This window comes from Meles meles, chromosome 18, assembly GCF_922984935.1.
Source record: "Meles meles chromosome 18, mMelMel3.1 paternal haplotype, whole genome shotgun sequence".
Taxonomy (NCBI): domain Eukaryota; kingdom Metazoa; phylum Chordata; class Mammalia; order Carnivora; family Mustelidae; genus Meles; species Meles meles.
Genome location: NC_060083.1, coordinates 23,688,543 through 23,709,218, shown reverse-complemented (window position 1 = coordinate 23,709,218; position 20,676 = coordinate 23,688,543). Strand labels below are relative to the sequence as shown.

The 20,676-nt window shown below is 39.0% G+C and overlaps 1 protein-coding gene across 1 annotated transcript in view; it reads right to left on the bottom strand.

Moving 5' to 3' along the window:
* Window positions 1-20,152, bottom strand: part of CPD (carboxypeptidase D) — a 79,359-nt gene extending 59,207 nt beyond the window's left edge. The window contains exons 1-2 of the mRNA XM_045985017.1: window positions 19,331-20,152; window positions 13,409-13,656 (exon numbers count right to left, since the gene is read on the bottom strand). Of these exons, the coding sequence (XP_045840973.1) occupies window positions 13,409-13,656; window positions 19,331-20,067 (985 nt within the window). The 5' untranslated portion in view covers window positions 20,068-20,152. The remainder of the gene's footprint in view (window positions 1-13,408; window positions 13,657-19,330) is intronic.
* Window positions 20,153-20,676: the final 524 nt, after the last annotated feature.

Here is a 20,676-nt window from a genome sequence, read left to right as displayed (position 1 = left end):
ATAAAACAAAAGAAAAATGGAGGGGCTAGAGTAGTATCAGCCAAAGTAGACTTGAGAACAAGGAAAAAGTAGGAGGGTTTTAAAGAGGAATACTACCTAATTATAAAAGGGTCAATTGACCAAGAAAACATTGTAGTTCAAGTCTACCATCAAGTAGATCTAAAGGACATTTAGAGCACACCCCACCCAACAACAGCAACATACATACTCTTTTCTTTCTTTTTTTTTTTTTTAAAGATTTTATTTATTTATTTTGACAGAGAGAGAGATCACAAGTAGGCAGAGAAGCAGGCAGAGACAGAGAGGAGGAAGCAGGCTCCCTGCCGAGCAGAGAGCCCGATGTGGGACTCGATCCCAGGACCCTGAGATCATGACCTGAGCTGAAGGCAGTGGCTTAAACCACTGAGCCACCCAGGCGCCCCATACTCTTTTCAAGTACAAATGGAACACTCATCAAGACAGACAATATCCTGGGTTGTAAAACAAACTTAACAAATGTACAAGAACTTAAATCATACAAGGTCTATTCTTTGACATGATGGAATTACAGAGAAATCAGTAATAGAAAGCTATATACAGGATATCCTTTTCTTAATGAAATCTCCTAAAAGTAAAGCACATTTCCTGAGTCTATAATAATAAACTACTCTCAGAAGGCAACTTACAAGTTTTGGTATCTTCCTAATCCACATATTTCTAAACTCATAGGAACCCACCAACGTGAACAGTAGTAAACTCATTTTTATTTGCAATACAAAAAAAGATTAAAATGCTATCCTAACTCTAAAATATCAGAAAGTTTTTATTCACCAGCTTCAAGTTTCACTTTAGCAATTACTTTTTGTAAATCATCTTAAAAAAACCTAGAAGCAAATGACGATATTAACTGAGTTTTGCGAGGTGCTACCAATAGGCATTATTTGCTATCTGGGTTAAATTTAACATTTATTTTCCCAAAAGTAACTGTCATTGAGTAATCTTAACTAGGCAGCTGGTTAAGATCTTTTTGCCTTGATCTTTGCCCCAACAACAACAAAAATCCCTACCTATACAAAGCTAGAGTTTCCTGTAACAGAGAACAGCCATTAAACTGGAGATAAGCCTGATGTTACTGACAGCTGCGGCTACTTCCAGATTCAGTTAATATGTCTGCTTTTTTTTTAAGGTGGTGTCATGTGGCTCAATACAGGCTAAAGGATTAAATATCAGACCTCAGAACAGTATCTTTATCCAGTTAAAGAAAATTTAAATTTGGGGAGTGGAACATTCATTACAGGCATACCTCAAAGCAATAAAATATTTTACTAATAGTAAAAAAGGGTCTGTTATTTATCTGACTTATTAACAATCATAAATAAGCACACCTCTGTTATCCGTTTCTCTCTCAGGGGGCTAGCTAAGTCAATGACCTTCAAATTTGTTTATTCGTACTAAAATAATTTTGAAAATTATGCAGTGCTTCACATAGTTGGCATCTAAAAGCTTTCATCTTCAGTTTAAATAGTTGCAAACAGTAGTTTCCTGGATGGTATAAATTTTTATATTTTTAAATAAAACTTTTACATTATTATTTTAGATAATAATAATAATTTAGATGTACCCCCAAAAATAAAATATAGATTTAATGCCTGGAATCATCTATATAAAACTTGTGTGAACATATACTCTTCTTTAACAACAAGAATTTTACATCTTCCCTTTTTCTACCTGAACTTACCCACAGGTTATCTGAATGTGATACACTTGTATGGTTCAAAGTGTTACACTGATCATCCTATAACACTTCAAACTATAATATGTATGTATGTAAATTTTCCTAAATTTCCAATTGCCTTAATCCCTAAGAACTAATTTTTATCTTTTAGATTGAATTATTATAATAACTACTGGCATAAAATTTATCAGAAAGGCAAAATTATCAATTTTACTAAGCAATAAACAGGTAATAATTACTGAAAATATCTTTTTTTAACTTAAAGATTTATTTATTTATTTTACAGGGGAGGGCAGAGAGAGAAGAGAGAGAAACCCAAGCAGACTCCCCACTGGATGTGGAACTGATGTGGGGCTTGAGCTCATGACCCTGAGATCATGACCTGAGCCAAAATCAAGAGTCCATCGCTCAATTGACTAAGCTACCCAGGTACCCCAAAAATATCTTTTAATTTTAGGAAAGAGTAGGAATGGAAGATCTGGAAATTTATTTCCTTAAAATTATCAAAACAGGTCTCTTCCTTCTCCCCACACATATCTCAGTTTGAAAATCACTGATTTAGATTCTTTCCTCTATTAACAAGAATTGATAAAGAAAGAAAAATGGTACAAATTTTGCTTTTAAACCTACCTACCCAGGTGCCTGGCTGGCTCAGTCAGAAGAGTAGTGCATTAGAGCCTCATGTTGTAGAGATTACGTTAAAAAACAAAAAACAAAAAAAACCTTAAAAAAACCATTACCTTGCCAATCCAAAGTTTTCTTTGTTTGGAAAAAACTGAATGTAATATACTATGAAACTTACAATCCTTTCATTCCTTTACCAGCATCAAAAAAAAGACTAAAAATGTTACCATTAGCAAACTGTCCAGTAGTACAACAAATTGTGATTAACAGTAATTGTTATGGGTGGCTAAATCTTCCGATACAAGGATCTACTCATACCCATTAAACTCCTTCATTTGTCTAACAACAAATTTTCATATGCTTTAGTCACTCAGTTCATTGTTATCATGGAACCAGTCCCTATTACTGTTTTCACTAGAAAGATCTAGTTTTGTTGGGGGTGGAGAGGTACTAAAATAAGTTCAACCCTTCATTCAAAAACAGAGAACTAATGAATAACTCACTCTTATGTCTCAAGCAGAAAGTCAATAGAAAAAAAACATAATCAATGCTTCAGTGTTAAGAATTAAACATAGCAAGTTTGTTTTAACTTGCCTTAGTGGGCGAAACTATAAAACATCAAACTGTATTATACAAGAACCTTATAAGTATTTTATAGAAAAAACATGTTAGGAAATTCTATAGGAAAACCATTTTGGAGTATAGGAATATAGACAGGCAATTTCCACTGTAGATTCAAATTTGGAGCTTATTGATATTTCTTTAATAAAACCACCCAGGGATGCCTGGGTGGTTCAGTCGGTTAAGCATCTGCCTTTGGCTCAGGTCATGATCCCAGGGTCCTGGGAGGTCCCCAACCCCCACCTTGCTCAGTAGGGAGCCTGTTTCTCCTTAGGCAGGCTACTACCCCAACTTGTGCACATGCTCTCTCTCTGACAAATAAGTAAATCTTTAAAAAACAAAACCAAAAAACTTCAGAGACACCTGGGTGGCTCAGTTGGTTAAGTATCTGTATTGGGCTCAGGTCATGATCCCAGGGGGATCATGAGTCAGTCCCAGATGCGGCTCCTCGCTCAGCAGGGTGTGTGCTTCTCCCTCTGGTTACCGCGCCCTCTGCTTGTGCTCTTTCTCACTCTCTCTGACAAATAAATTAAAAAATCTTAAAAACAAAAAACAAAAAACCTACTTCAAAGGACAGTGAGAAGGTCTCACAATTTTGACATCTGTGAACAATTTATTTATAGATAATAAGTGAGTTAATAAGTGATAATTTTGCACTCCCTGATATATTTTTAAAACCTAATGAGCATGGTCTCAAAAAATTTTAAGTGGGACATCTGCGTCAAATGAACAGAAAAAAACAGAGGCCCTTTAAAAATTCCCCATATTCCTGGTCTTTAAATTCAAGTTTACTTTGAGCAAATCTTAACTGAACTTGGTGTTTGTATTCTCAGCAACTTTATCTATTTCCTTCACCACTCCCACTGAATATATATTTGCTAATGATATGGTTCTACAAAGTTAAACTAAATTACACAGTTCTGCATCTGTTTTCAGTTTTGTTTAAGTTGATCAACACAATCTCTCACACAGCTCTTTGGACTGCATTTTCCTTTTTTTAAAGTTCTTTCCCATTCTCTACCACCTGAGTTAAATAGAAAAAAGAAAAAAGAAAAGAAAGGAGAAAAAAACCTGATTATCTAGACCTCAGATCTGAAGATTTAAGGACCAAATCCTAAAGTAGTGATTAACATATGGTTCTCCACCTTCATGTAAGTCTATCATGTTACAAAATACACAATTGTGCTGCTCCTAAGGGTCAGATTTTATATCAGGCTGTATATTTTAGTTTACTAAAGCAACCTCGTGACTTGAGTAGAAGCAAATATATTCTGTTTGAGAACTGTTTTACCTTTTTGCTTTCCTTTCAAATTAGGCAGCATTCACATTAGAATAGAGAGAAAGGAAGAAAGAGGTCCAAGCACCTCTTTAATATACAAGTTCAGATAAGACCAAAAGCACTTTACTAGTGCACATTTGATTATCAATAGTATTCTTCAAGCATGAACAATGGACTGAGAATTAATATGTGAACTTCCAGCATTGCTTAAAAAAAAAATCCCAGAGCAAAATGCCAGAAGTACATACACTTTAGAGGTTAAAAAAAAAAAACCAAAACCAAAACCCCACCCATATGTTCATTTATATATGTACTCTATTTTTTTTTCAAAGACTGACTTTATTTATTTATTTATTTTTCAGAGACAGAGAGAGAGAGAGAGAGAGAGGGATCACAAGCAGGGGGAGCAGGAGAAGGAGAAGCAGGCTCCCCACTGAGCAGGGAGCCCATTATGGGTCTCCATCCCAGGACCCTAGAATCATGACCCGAGCTGAAGGTAGACGCTTAATGGACTGAGCCACCCAGGCACCCCTATGTATTCTATTATACATATATATTCTAGCTGAATTTCTGGCTCCAGCTCTAAGCAATTAAATTATGTCAGGAAACAATATCAATTCAATTTTCAAAATCATATATGCTGCCATACATTTTCCTTATCTCAAAACTGATAAATCTCTTTATCATCTTGACTTCTCTCCCAATCTCCAGAGCCTATTTCCCAACTGCCCAATGGGCACTTGTAACTAGTAACTAGTACCTCAAGCACCATCCCCGATCTTCACTCCTCTCTCGCCTGAAAACACAAACACAAACTCACATACTCCTCCAATTAGTATTCCTAGGCTCAATCACCTCCAAGTTAGATCTTTGGGTCCCTCTTTTTGACACTTTGTTCTATCATCTATCGGATGGTCAATCCTGTAGTTCTTTTTGCAACAATTTCTTATATCTCACACTCCCTCTTCATTCCCCTGGCATCCCTCTAGATAAAGCCCTTATCTCCAAAAAAAAAACCCTTGCACCAAAGAACTGTGAACACCTCCCTAGTCTCTCTTCCTCTAGCACTCTTTCCCTGCCAATACATATTGTATAAAGATAACTCCAAATGAATAGCAACACACTGACCTTATCAAATAATTCACACTCTAGCAGGACACACAAAAAGCTATTAACAGCATAATCAGACAAGCATCATACTGATGATATTAACAAAAAGCTCTAGGAAAGCCAGAGAATGACAGTTACTACCCTAGAGTTTCCATCCACAGTGGAACTGGAGAAAAGCATCCCAGAAAATAGCCCAAGGTTCACATTTTGGGGAAAGGACAAGTAGTTCAATGACAGGGGAGAGGTAGGAAAGAAGAGAAGAGGGGTGGAGAGGAGAGGAGAGGTGAGGTAGGAGAGAAGACCAGAAATACAGGCTTGAGTCAGACTCTAGGCCTTTTAGTGTCATGCTAGTAAGTTTAGACTTGATGCTATTAAAGTGTGAAACAAGCAAAAGTGTAGGAACACTTTAGGGTTTTTTGCTACTTTGCTTGTAATATATAATTTTGAAAACAAAGTAATACAAGCACTAATAGAACCAGACACATAAGTATAACTAATGGTGAATTACCTTTCCTCTCTACTTCAGATTAGTAAAGATGCAGGAAAATTAGATACGAGGACAATATTCTGTATATGTTCATTAGTCAGGTTGGTTGATTTATGTTATTTAAATCTGTGTCCCTACTGATTTTTTTGTCTTTGTGATCTAACAAATACTGAGACATGTTTAAAACCTCCTACTGTATTTATGGATTTGTCTATTTTTTTAAAGATTTTTAAAATTTATTCATTTGACAGACAGAGATCACAAGTAGGCAGAGAGGCAGGCAGAGAGAGAGAGGAGGAAGCAGGCTCCCTGCCGAGCAGAGAGACTGATGCGGGACCAGATCCCAGGACCCTGAGATCATGACCTGAGCCGAAGGCAGAGGCTTAAACCACTGAGCCACCCAGGCGCCCCGGATTAGTCTATTCTTAATATCAGATACTGCATCTTTTTCAGTTCTGCACTGTCCATTTGATTCTTTCTTTGCTTTAAACAGATTCCAATTTCCTGGCATCACATGATTAACTCATAATGCCCTGGGTTTGTTTGCTTTTTGTTTATTTATTTGAGTATAGCTCCACGTGTACAACATAGGATTCAACAAGTTCATACACCATGCCATGTTCACTGCAAGTGCAGCTGCCACCTGTCCCAATACATCACTATTACGATATCATTGACTGTATTCCTTATGCTGCGCATTTTATTCCCCTGACTTCTTCATTCCATAACTGGAAGCCTGTATCGCCCACTCCCCTTCACCTACTTTGCCCAAGCCTCCACTCCCTCCCTTCTGACAAACATCAATTTGTTCTCCATCTTTATAGGTCTGATTAGGCTATTTGTTTTTGTATTCACTTGTTTGTTTTTTTAGATTCTACTTATGAGAGAAATCATATGGTATCTGTCTTTCTCAGTCTGACTTATTTCACTAAGTGTAATATCCTCCATTCATGTTGTCTCAAATGGCACAACTGCATCCTTTTTATGGATGTGTAATATTCCATTGTGTGTATACATATACACACATATTTATGTATATACACGTGCGTGTGTGTGTGTGTGTATACACCACATCTTCCTTACCCATTCATCTACTGATGGACACTTAGGTTACTTCCATCTCCTGGCTATTGTAAACAATACTGCAATAAACAAAGAGATGCATATCATGTCTCTTTCCAAATTAGTGTCTTTCTTTTCTTTGGGTAAATACCCAATAATGGAATTATTGGATCATATGGTCTTTCTATTTTTAATTTTTTTAAAGATTTATTTATTTATTTGACAGAGAGAGAGAGAGAGATCACAAGTAGACAGAGAGGCAGGCAGAGAGAGAGGGAGAAGCAGGCTCCCCGCCAAGCAGAGAGCCCGACGTGGGGTTCGATCCCAGGACCCTGGGATCATGACCCAAGCCGAAGGCAGAGGCTTAACCCACTGAGCCACCCAGGTGCTCCTCTTTTTAATTTTTTGAGGAACCTCTGTACTGTTTTCCACAATGGCTGCACCAATTCTATTCCCACCAACATTTTACCAGAGTTCCTTCTTCTACACATCCTCACCATAATGCCCTGTTCAATGAAACAGGGTGTGCTCCCCAAAAATAAGCTTTTCAGTTCATTTTTTGGACCACGTATAACCTTTCATGCTGTTCAAAACAATCTGGTAATTATTTTCCCCATGCTTTCCCCTTTCTGGCAACAAGCATATTCAAGCCAAATATCTCAATATTTAGAGCATATTAGTGCTGCTTAGTCTGACCTCCACTATGCAGGGAACAGCTGCCCACAGGACCAAAGAAGTTTATTCTCACAAAAAAAAAGAACCTGAATTAGTTACATTATACGCTATCTGGCCACATTTCCTAACTCTCTGCCCATAAAAGGAGAAGGGGGAAAAGGTTGAAATAAAACACAGAAGGAGAGGAAAAAAAGTTTGATAAATCCACAGACCATTTTCTTCTTCCAGAGGAGAAAAAAAATTCATAATTACCAGTCTGAAAAGACTCAACCCCAAGTTAGCAATGTTTAAAGCCTATGGCGGCTGCCCTAACTAATCAGAGAATGCACAGGCTCACATGAACAACACACACGCCTGACAATATTTCTGACCAATTTCTCATCTCAACACGGATGGCTCAGTCCTCACTGGAAATGGCTAACATAAACAAGACAGGGCAAAATAAAAAGCCTAAATAGTAAGTTACTACATGCAATTTATAAGGTGTTTTGTTCCTACTTAGAATTTGAAAATAAATCAACTTTACCAAGAGTAACCAAAAACAGCATACTCTGAAACTATAGGTCATGACCCATTAGTGGACTGTGAGATATATAAGTAGTTCAGATAAGCATTTTTTGTTTAATGAACTAGTAGAGACTAGAAAAAAAGCAATACTAGAATATATCACAAAGTACTATTTCATGAAATTGTTTCAGTTTTATGAACACACATATATGAGATGTATTTAAATGACTGAAAGGTAATTTTACATCTTAGATTACAATTAAAAAAAAAGTTTCAGAAGAAAAAAAGTTTCAGGACACCTGGATGGCACAGTCAGTTAAGCGTCCGACTCTTGGTTTCGGCTAAGGTCATGATCTCAGGGTGGTGAGACTGAACCCCGTGTGGGCCTCCATGTTCCAAGCATGAAGTCCGCTTCGGATTCTCTCTCCCTCCCCCTCTACCCCTCCCACTTTGTGCATACACACTCTCCTCTCTCAAATAAATCTTTAAAAAAAATTTTTTTTTGAAAAACATTCATCTCAGATCTACCAGTAAGATAACTTATTTTCTCAGAGGAATTAGGAGGAATATTTTTATAAGTTTTTATAAGATTATCTTGTCTACACATCATCTAAGATTTTAAATAACTGTGTACTCATTTCTCAGATGCAAGGAATCACTTATTCAAAAATCAAAAAAGCCTTATTGTTTCCCTTCTATAGACCAGGCACAGCTCTATGTGCTAGAAACAGAAAACTGAAAACTGAATAAATCAAGTTCCTGCCCACCTGAAGTTTAAATTCCACCAGATATAAGCACCCATGATGCCAGCTGCTAGGTTAAGGGCTTTATATCCGTTCTCACTTGGGCCTCATAATCCTGAGGTAGATAATATTTGTCTTCCCTTTATGTATGTGGGAAATGAGTCTCAGAGAAATTACTTTACTTGCGCAAACCCCCCCACCCCTGCCTCTCACACACGCGCACGCGCCCGCTCTCTCTCACACACACGTGGCTAGTCAACGGCAGAGCTGGGATTCAAACTCCAGGCAGTAGGATTCTAAAGCTCTGCTCTTAGCCACTATACTACACTGCCTTCCAGAGTTCTTCTATCTGCAAGAAAAAAATATAACAGCATTCTGCCTAAGAAAGCTTCTAAAAATTATATCAAATTGTGACTTTTGATCATACAATTTCAATTATAGGTGGCCTGGGGCTACTTGCCCTTTTTAAAATTTTGTAAGTTAAAAGAAAGCAATTCTTACAAGTTGACCTAAAACTACCATTCGATTTCATTAAATTTGCTTTGGAATAAACATATTAAACCATCAGATGATTTTTATGTCTCTTTAACTGTGAAGAAAGAAAAAAAGAATGGTAGACAAAAGGCAAAGAAATCAGCACACTGTGGTTTAAAAAAAAAAAAGCAGCAGCAGCAGCAGCAGCAGAGGGCCTGCTCCATGAAAGAGTTTGCCTTAGGCTCTCACACAATAAGGAGACTTTAGCAGCAGAGCATGACTACTCATTCAGAGGCCTTATTAGGATAGTCATTCCCTAGAGGGATCCTGCAGATTTGAGAGACATGTTGAGAGAAGCAAGGCCCACCCACATAGGCAGCTAGATATGCTGGGTCAACCCTACCAAGCAACGTGAACATGGGGGGGCCAGATCACCCCGCATCCCACACTCCTAAAATACGGTTTTCTCCTTGAGAGCAGGAATTGCTCCTGTTTGGCTCCCACCGTTTTTGTTCCTATCACCTAACACAGTATATGGGAGATGGCAGAAGCTCAGTAAATATTTGCTAAAGGGATAAATGATATTGTACAAGTTATTCCCTCTCTGGGGTCTTGATTTCCTATGCAGCAAAAGGGTTGGAGTAGATCAATACATTCACTTTTAGTTCTAAAAGTATATACTACTTTGAGCTAGAATTTCCAAATACATCACATAAAGCGGCAGTCAAATTACTCCAGGACATCCGGGTCTGAGTACATGCCTAGTCACGAGGTTTCACAATATCTTACTCACTGCAGTCCTGGATAAGATAAACAAAGTGAATTTGCCCTGCTGAAACTCTTAAAACTGCTCAATATTGCTGGGGTAGGAAGAGATATAAGTTAGTTGTAGAAATAACCAGAAAATATATCTGACCATCCACCTAGAAAAGGAGAAAAGTTGATGTTCATAAAAACAATAATAGTGGCAGCAGCAAAATGTAGCATCTTCAGATGTTGTTTTTAACCAAATAATCTTAATTACGGTGAAGGCAGGACCTTATTTTTTTTAATAGTATAACATAGATTTGCCTTCTTTAATCATCAATTAGAAATTTCTTTCTGGGGGCGCCTGGGTGGCTCAATGGGTTAAGCCTCTGCCTTCGGCTCGGGTCATGATCTCGGGGTCCTGGGATTGAGCCCGGCGTTGGGCTCTCTGCTCGGCAGGGAACCTGCTCCCCCCCCCCAAACTGCCTCTCTGCCTATGTGTGATCTCTCTCTCTCAGACAAATAAGTAAATAAAATCTTTAAAAAGAAAGAAAGAAAGAAATTTCTTTCTGTATACAATTTTCCCCAAAAAAGGTAAATTATTTTTAACACATTATTTTATATGGTATCTCCAATTAATGAAGCAACTTGACTACATCACAAAACCATTAGTTCATAAAGTCAGACTTTATTAAATATGTTTGCTGAAGACTGAAATGGGATTAACATTAACATCAAAGTATGTTTTTTGTCTGTAAAAGTGATTAAATGATTTTCAAATCATCTCTAGTTGTCATGGGCAGAAATGGCTCCTAATTATTTTAAACCTCTTTGTGGATGGTTGTTACATACAAGAAATATTAGTAGAAACTATAGGGGAATCAAAAAACCCTCAAAGTGTCAAGTCCTCAAACTTAGGATCCAATTTGAGTAAACAGTGCTTGACAGATAAAGTCAAAGAATAATCCAAAGGTTTAAATAAAGGCCCATTGAAAGAAATGTCATAAGACACTTTATAATGTAACTCACTACCATTAAAAAAGTAAGGAAAAGCTAAGGCATTTTACCATCAGCAGATTCTAAGAGGAGAAAAAGTTTATAGAGATGGTATTTCCATGAATTAGTCTTAATTAAATAGTCTAAGACTGCATAAAAAGAAAAAGGTTAGTATTCAAAGGACAACCAAAGTTTAAAAAGCACGATAGCTGTTTATATAACATTTGAAAAGAAAAGGTAAACAAACTTACTTTAACAACTCTTTTAAAAATAATATTCTGTGGAAAATGAGAACCCTTATATATTACTGATGGGAATGTAAAATGGTACAGCCACTGAGGTAAATAAAGAATTTGATGGTTCCTTAAAGCTAAAGAGAAAATGACCATATAATCCAACAATGCCACTCCTGAGTACATATCCAAAAGATATGAAAACAAGGACTTTTTTTTTTAAAAGATGTATTTATTTTAGAGAGAAAACGAGCATGAATAGAGGTGGGAGGAGATGAGGGGAAGGGACAGAGAATCCTAAGCGGACTGTACTGAGCATGCGGCCTGATGTGAGGCTCAAATCTAACAAGCCTGAGATCACACCTGAGCCGAAACCGAGAGTCAGCTGCTCAACTGACTGCACCATCCAGAAGCCCTGAAAACAAGGACTTAAACAGGTATTTGTACACCAATGTTCAAGTAGCATTATTCACAACAACCAAAAGGTGGAAACAACCCAGCGCCCATTGATAAATGAGTGGATAAACAAAATGGAGTATATGCATACAATGGAGTATTTCTTCATCATAAAAAGCAAGTGTTGAAATATGCTACAAATTGCAAGAACCTTGAAAACATCAGGCTAAGTAAAATAAGCCAGACTCAGGACAAACATTGTATGATCCAGTTCTACGAAATATCTAGAATAGGCAAATCCAGAGAGATGGAGAATAGATTCGAAGGGAATGGAAAAGTATGGCTTAACGGTCACCAAGTTTGTTTGGGATGCTGAAAAAGTTTTCTTAAGTAGGTAGTGAGGACATTGGGTGCATAACACTGTGAATGTAATGAATGCCACTTAATTCTATACTTAAAAATGGTCAAAATAGGGGCACCTGGGTGGCTCAGTGGGTTAAAGCCTCTGCCTTCCGCTCAGGTCATGATCCCAGGGTCCTGGGATCGAGCCCCACATCAGGCTCTCTGCTCAGCAGGGAGCCTGCTTCCCTTCCTCTCTCTCTGGTTGCCTCTCTGCCTACTTGTGATCTCTGTCTGTCAAATAAATAAATAAAATCTTTAAAAAAAAAAAGGTCAAAATAACAAATTTCATGTTATATGTGTGTATTCAACCACAATTTAAAAAAAAATTCCATGATCATCCCATAGATTAAAATATAAAAGGAAACCATGCCCTTATATAAAAGGGAGAGAACTGGTGGTCAGCCCATTAACTAAGATGTCTGCAATGGACGCATGGCACAGGTACTTTACGTGTGTCCGCACATGATGTGATGTAATCTATGTGAGTCTTGCTGGGAAATTTGACCAGGATCCAGAATATGGGATGTTCTGTAGGACAACTGGCCTGAACTCTTCAAAGGATTCACTATCATTAAGAAAGTATTGATACTGATGGTTCTACACTGGGGAAACCACAAAAGCAGAAGAGCCAAACGCAATGCTTGAACTTTGGCTGGATCTGATCTGGAAGAAAAGGAGCTATAAAGGAAATCTGAGGACTAATAAATGAAATTTGAGTGATGGACAGAATGTAGGATGGTAGTACTGAATTACTGTTGACCTCTCAGTTATGATAATAGTATATGGTTGTACACAAAAATGTTCCGGTACTTGGAAACCACATGCTGAGGTACTTACAAGTGAAATATTAAGGAATCTGCACCTACTTTTGGATGCTTTGGCAAAAGAGAATGTGTGAAGGGAAGGGATGGGAGAGGAGGAACATTTAGGATAATAACAAAACTTGGTGAATTTAAATGAAGGATACATAGGCCTTCGTGTAGTCTTTCAATTGTGCTGTGGGTTTGAAAATTTCAAAATAAAAAACAGAAGATTTTTAAAAATTAGAATTCCTCAAAGTTTCCTCTTTTCCACTCGAGTATTCACAAGAAAGCTAAATGAGGAGCACCTGGCTGGCTCAGTCAGTAGAGCATGTGACTCTTGATCTCGAGGTCAGGGTGTCAGGCAGGGGGAGTGGGGGAGTAGGGGGGTGGGGGGTGGGGGGGGAGCCCATGCCCACATTGGGCACACAGCTTACAGGAGGGCAGGGGAGGGGAGAAAAAGAAGAAAAAGAAAAAGAAGAGAGAGAAAAGCCAAATGATAAAGGGGAAAATATAGCAAATTCAGGGCTTTCCATACCTTCCACATCATACCAGTGTGCACCATTTGTGATCCCATCTTTGAAAGTCTCATCTTCCTCTCCTGGACAACGAGGGGCACCAGTTTTCATTATGGGATGGTTTGATGCATAGGCTTTTGCCAAGTATTTAAAGACTTCATCATCTGAGGTTTTGCTATAGATTCCAGTGGCCTTATGTTCTGGAGAGTCATCAAAAGGGTAGCTTGCAACCACCGAGCCACCATGCAGATTTCCAGAAAGCACAAACCTTTGAAAAAAAACAAAGAACATGTCACTAAAAAAAAAAAAAAAGGTACAGAAAATGCCATGTATTTAAAAATTCTACATCTTTCATAAATGAACTCATGTATCTCTTAGAGAACTAGAAGAGACAACACTATCAGCTACTGGAAGCAGAACAACAACAATGAAAGAAAAGGAAAAAAACATCATCAGTTCAACAAATTTCGGCAGTTTATGCAACTTAACTTAACCTCAAGTAACTTTAAAGAATTTTGCCATCATGGAAAAAGTAGCTGAGTAACAGTATAAATTAATGTTCCAGGAGACAACTAATTCAGGGAATTCAAATGTATGTGTTAGGTTGAACAGTATGAACTTGTCAGTGTTCAGTTACTTCTTGACCTACAAAAGTGACAATTTCATAGAGTTCAACCTAATACTTGTATTTCATAACTCGTTAACATTGTAGAAAACGTGGCTTGTATAAATATGTGTTGAATATGTGAGTTAGGTTAATAACCTTCATGATTTTTTATATTTACTTTCCCAAAATGTTTAAGGTAGGGAGTCTAATTTAAAAAGTATGTGTTTTGCCTGACTCCAGTTTCACAATATACTAAATTCACGTTTTCAAGAGAGAAGCCACAGTTGAGAAGACTGGGGGTGGGGAGAACCTGATACAGTGAGCTGCTTTCAGAGAAAAACAATATAGCACAGAGAAGATTAGTCCTTCAGTGCATCACCATAGAAGCAGCTTTCTAAGCTCAAGGTTTCTGATTGGTCCATTAAAAAATAAACTGACATGGAGACAGGGCTGCTTCCATAAAAGAAACATTTTTTTTTTTTAATGTTTCTACTTCTAAGTGAACCAATTTATAATTCGGTGAAATTTATAGACACAGAAATACTGAAGAACTCCTTTTATGGGGAAAGTAAAAGCAAAAACATGCTGAAGTCCTATTTATACATCTTTCCCTCATGGAACAGTTCAAACTATTAATGTGACTACAGATTAAACACTTTCCTCTTTGCACTTTAAATTGGATTTTCTTGCTTCTGCCTTTTTGTGGCTGAAATGAACTGACCTACAGACATTCTAAAGGGGGTTATATATAACATTTCTTTCTATATGCTTCAAAGAAACTTAAACCTATAGTATGTCTAATTTGAAAGGTTATTTTAAGCGTGATCAGTATCATCCCAGAAAATATCAAAAAGTGAAAACTACTTGTAACACAGAATCTGTTCATCAGAAGATAAAACTTAGCCAATAAAAACAGTGATTAAATACTAGAATAGACTATGAAAAGAGACTAGTTAAAAACTAACATATATAATTACTATTAGCAATCTTCCAGACACCAGAGAATGCCACTTGGTAGTGCAGCAATAGCTCAGGCTTTGGAGCCAGGCAAATGAAGGCAAGAACATTCAGTCTCCCAGAGCTGTCACTCAGTAATAAATATGATGTCACCAGTAATAAATATGATATCGCCAGTAATAAAATATGATCAGGAAGAAGTTACTGCCCCTAAAGTCATTGAACCCCAGTTTCTCTCTCATTTGTACAATGTGGGCTGAAGCTACCTGCTTCCCAGGGTTGTTATACGAATTATTACATGTACAACGCCTTTAGCACAACCACTGCTGTATATCTTCTGCTCAACGAATGTTCACTCCTTTGAAGATATCTATCATCCTACTTAGGGAATCAGGGAATCACTGCCTTCAGACTTTCATTCTACTCCCCACTACCAGTGCTAGCTCTTGGGTGATAGAATGACAAACAAAAGCCTAAGTAGAAACAAAGTCTAAGTATATATTCTAACATTTAAACTCCATTCTACCCATCTGGCCCTCACCACTAAGGTATTATCAATTTACTTCAGATTTGTATGTCTAAAGTAATTTAAGTACTTTTCTCTCCCGCTCTGATTTGGGGAAAGATATGAGAAGGCTAGTCTAGTTCAGGTAATCCATTCAGCCACTATGTCAACTATGTGCGAAACGTTCTAGGCATTAAGGAATACAACAGGGAACAAACAAACATAAAAATGTCCTCACGGCACTCATATTTTTGTAAAATAAAATGGATAACTGCATATTCTAAATAAATGAAGCAAGCCACTTTAATTGTATACTTTCAAAAAACTTTAAAGTCCGTCTGAGATTTTCTACTGAATGCTGTTTTCACTGTTGGGCATTTCTGGCAATGCTTCTCAGAGACATTAAAATGGTCTAACTGAATACTTCAAGAACAACAAAATATTTGCAATCTGTTTGAGTGATAAAATTCAATTGTTAGATTTTCTTTACTTGACTTATGTAGTCTTAAAAGTATGAATGCCACTCTTACAAGAATTTCAAGACAAAGTGATACCTATTACAGTAGCTAGAAGTTTATCATTTTTAGTCTTTATCAAACCAACTTTGCATGTCAATCCAATTTTATTTGAAAATTATTTTATGGCTTCCATGCAAATCAATTCTTTTAAATGTTCCTCATACTTGACTTCATATATTATTCCTTGCATAAGATTTAAGGTACCTCCTAAACATATTATAAATAAAGATCTATAGATATTAAAAAGTCAATCTTTAAGTTAACTCTATTGTGCTCTCCAGATAACCCTATAAACAACTTTTAAAAAAATTATAAGGACTAGGCTAATAATACATTATATGTTAATAAAACAAAACAAACAAACAAACAAAAAACCAAACCAAAACAAACAAAAATTATGAGGACTTGAGGGGTGTCTGGGTGGTTCAGCAGGTTAAGTGTCCAACTCTTGAGTGTGGCTCAGGTCATGATCTCAGGGTCATGGATCAAGCCCCATCTCCAGCTCAGTGCAGAGTTTGCTTGAAATTTCCTCTCTCCCTCTCCTTCAGTCCCTCCCCTCCTGCATTCTCTCTCTCTCTCTCAAATAAATTTAAAAATAAATAAAAACAAACAAAAAAAATTATAAGAACTTGAGTCTGATACAATAAATTCTAAAGATTCAGGAAACTACAGATATAACACAAGGCCCTCAACAGTAGTTTGTACCCACCCCTAGCCATAAGATAATTTTTTTCAACAACATACCAAAAAATCATTTATATGCTAATCTCCTATTAAAGTCCAAGTAGATGTGCTTAATTAGAGAAGCCTCATATGCCAAAAATGGGGGCCAAGAAAACTATAAAATCTTTATTTTCATAATGGGGTTAAAATCTTGTATATTTTCCTAAGTATGTGTCAATTATCAATAATACAGAAACACCACTGGATGAAGTATAAGGTAAATAAAGAAAATAAAATTCACTTTCCTAAGCAGAAATTATTGAAATAAGTCTTAAATTCTTACATACCCAAAATAGCAACAAAAGTCTATTTCTAATCTAGCCAGGTGAATAACATATCTAGAAATTATTTAAATGATTTCAGAAAATACACTGAAAAAGGTAATTTTCCCATTTAGACTGATGTGTTCAGTTCTTAAATTTCCTATTCACAGAGCTGACTCCAGGAATCAATCTCAGATTGTGTGTATGCTTGTGCTTCTAATTTTATTTATATATCAGTGTCCTGTTACTAATTTATCACTAAAGAATATGCATTTTGAGTTTATTTGTGAAAAGTGAGGATGGATGGATGTACTTTTCACCCTATATAGGCACCTACCTTCCCTTCTTATTAGAGTTACATGTTTGAAACGTGGTTCATTATAACTGGGATAGTCCATAACCACAGTACAAAATGACTTTCTGCATAATGCCAAAAAACACAGATTAACTTGTAAATTCATCACAAGCTCCTATCATTGAACTAACTGGCCCAACCAAAACTTATAATCAATAAACACTATGATATGAAAAAGTTAACCAAGAGCAAATTTTTTGGTTCCACATTTAAAGTTTAAGGCTTTTGGTATAGCCTCAAGGTGACTTGCACCAAGGCAAAGCTCATTTTCATTTCTGGTCACCGCAGAACTAATAATGATGAGAAAAATCTAGTCACAGAATTTAGATCCCTGCAAGGGTCATGACAGGGCATTTTCATTTAAGCAGTGCAAACAGTTCATTCGATATATCATCTCAGAAAAGCCCTGGCCATCATAGATTCTGACAGCAAGATATACATTAAAGTCATGTTTCTTAGGCAAATGTTCAGAGCTCATGACATGGTTATCTTTACAAGAAAAAAAAAAAATCTTCCCAGAATATGTATGTGAAATTAAATATCTATAAGAGATCTCAAAAGGAGGAGCAAAGTGAAAGGTGGAGGATAAAAAAAAAAATCTAGGAATGTCATAATGCCTATGAATTTTCTAGGTCTGTTACATGCCTTGAAATCTTGTAGATGAGATGATCCCAAGTCCCAGAGAGAAACTTCTCTATTCATTATTACTTTTATTGTATCTGTCACTTAGAAACCTTTAAATCAAGATGGAAAGATTAACTATTGCCTCGCAAGCCTTATGAAAGACCAAAATGGGGATTCAGGGGCAAGCCGAAAAAGGGAAGCTGGCAAAGCTTGAAAAGAGAAGTACATGCTCACTTCAGACATTATTCCATCTGGAGTAAGTTCTCTCTTCTTTTATTCCTCCCCTCCTCCTTTTTGCTGAAAATCCTACTCATCTCTCAAGCCACAGTTCAAGTTCTACCTCTTCCACAAAGATGGAATATTATTGCAACCCACACACATTTTGTCAGTAGGAACAATTCCTGTTAAGTTTAACTGGGTACATAAACACATCTCACAGATATTTAATAATATTCTCTTATTATGTATCAATTTCTTGAGGTCTTATTGCTTTTAATTTTTTACAACGCACACAGTGCTTAATAATACTTAAGGTATTAAATGTGATAATTAGCCATTCAGCTCTGACCCACTAATAAAGTACACAAATGGCATCAGAAACCTCTCAGAGAAGCTAAAATGAAGCAGCTCACAGATGAAAGTACCAGCTCTGTGCAAGTTCTCCAGGCACAGCCATATGCTCCGTAGCTGAGTCAAAAGTAGAGACTGGAAGAGAACCAGTTTCCTCCAAATAACCAAGACCCAGAGAGTGTCATTTATCATTGATGGGTTACAGCCTCCCTCTACAGCTGTTAAGGGCACTGACAAACAGTCCGATTGCCTGCATCCAAGTCCCAGCTACACTTCCTACTGTGTACATTATTTAACCGCTCTGACCCTCAATTCCCCCTTTATGCAAAACGGGGATATTAACGATGTCTGTTTCATGAGGTTGTGACCAACATCAAGTGAGATCATGCAGTCCAGGGAAAGAGCTTACTTAGCACAGTGCCTATAATAATAACAGCAATATCGACGGCTTATCTATAAAATGAGTGAGCTGACCTAAGGAGTTATCCTTAAGTTCTCTTCTACTGCTCATATTCTATGATCCTGTGACAATAGGGACCAGAATGTCGGAAAGAAGTCTCGCTTCTAGCCAAGGAGCTCTTTGCATCGGTTGAACAAATGACAGCCTCTAGGCAGCGCTTCTTGGACTATTAGTGGGACAAGAGACTAAATGGCCTGGGCCCCGCCCCAGTTACCAGGTGTCGCCTTCCACCTTCACTACCCCCGGCCCTTAGGCCTGCAAGCAAGCACTGTTGGAATGCCCACTCAGCCTCTGACCCCGCAGGCTCACGCGGATGGGCGAGTTGGGATGGAGGTGGAGGGCTAGGGTTACGACACTCACTTATTCTTGCGCATCCAGTCCATGAGGGCGCGCACCTCGGGCACTTCGTCCAGGTTTGGGGGCTCGCCGGTGCTGAACTGGTCGGGGAAGCTGCGGTTGAGGTCACGGCCGCGGCTATTGTCGCGACCGCTGGCCCCGGGTGGGCCACTATCGCTGAGGCCGCAGTCTCCCTCCCGGGAGCGCTCAAAGCCGTCGGGGTTGAGGCTAGGCAGCACGTACACGTCTGTGGTGTTGAGTAGGCTGACGATGCGCGGATCCCCGCGCCGGTAGCCAGCAGCCAGCTCGCGAGCTAGGTAGATCAGCACCTGGCGCGACACGGTCTCATCGCCGTGCATGTTGCCCACTAGCTTCACCTGCGGTCGGCCGGGGAGGAGCGGCCCCGCCGCGTCGGGCCCCGAGTCGCCGTCAGGAGGCGGCGGCCCCAGGCCGGCCGTGAGGCGCAGCACCCACAGCGGCCGACCCTCCACCGAGCTGCCGATGCTGAAGAGGCGGGCCAGGCCCGGGGGCCCGGCGGCCGCCGCCTCCCTCAGCGCCGAGCCCAGCTCCTCTTCGTGGTAGTATCGATTGAACTGGCCCTCGTCCGCCTCGGCGCCTGCGCTCGTCGTAGTTGTCGTCGCCTCCGCCTTCTTGATGTGCGCTGCCCAGGCCGGGTTCCGCAGCAGCAGCGGCAGCAGGCACAGCAGAAGCGGGAGGCGCCCGGGCCGCCACGGCGGCCGCGCGTCCCAGCCCCTCGCCATCTTCCAGCAGCGCCGCTAATCCCCACTCTGCTCCCGCGGCTCCGCGCTCCGGGAGGCGGGGGCCCGCCGGATCCCCTCCGGGCCTAGCAACCCCCCGCCCGCCCTCCAGTCGCAGCCAATCGTGGACGGGCCTTCTGCGACGTCACGCAGGGGGCGGGGCTTTCCTTAAAGCAGCAGTTTCTCTCTGGGCGTGCCTTCCTCCTGTCCCGGAGTAGTTTGGTCGCTCTCTTCCTTCGCTCGGGTTCCTCTCCCTCGCTTTTCCTCCTCCCCGTTTCCTCTTCTGCGTTTGCTCCGCGTTTCCTCTACTCGCGCAATCGTTCCTTTATGGCTTACCCGTTAAATTCTCACCCACTTTTCTCTGAGTACTCTTACTAGCTCCCTTCCCATCTTTGTTGCAGCTTTTCCCCGCTGCGCTTTAACGCTCCGAAGTGAGAATCTAAAGAATCAAAAGATTCCAAAGAATCAAAGAACTACAATAAAAAAATAATAATAATCAAAAGGTTCGAAAGAATCTAACTTGAAAGAGCCAAAGGACGCCATAGCCGTTTCCACCCCTCTCCCTTTCCACTGGAGCCGTCCTGCCTTGGCTTGAGCCCAGGGCCCTCCCTG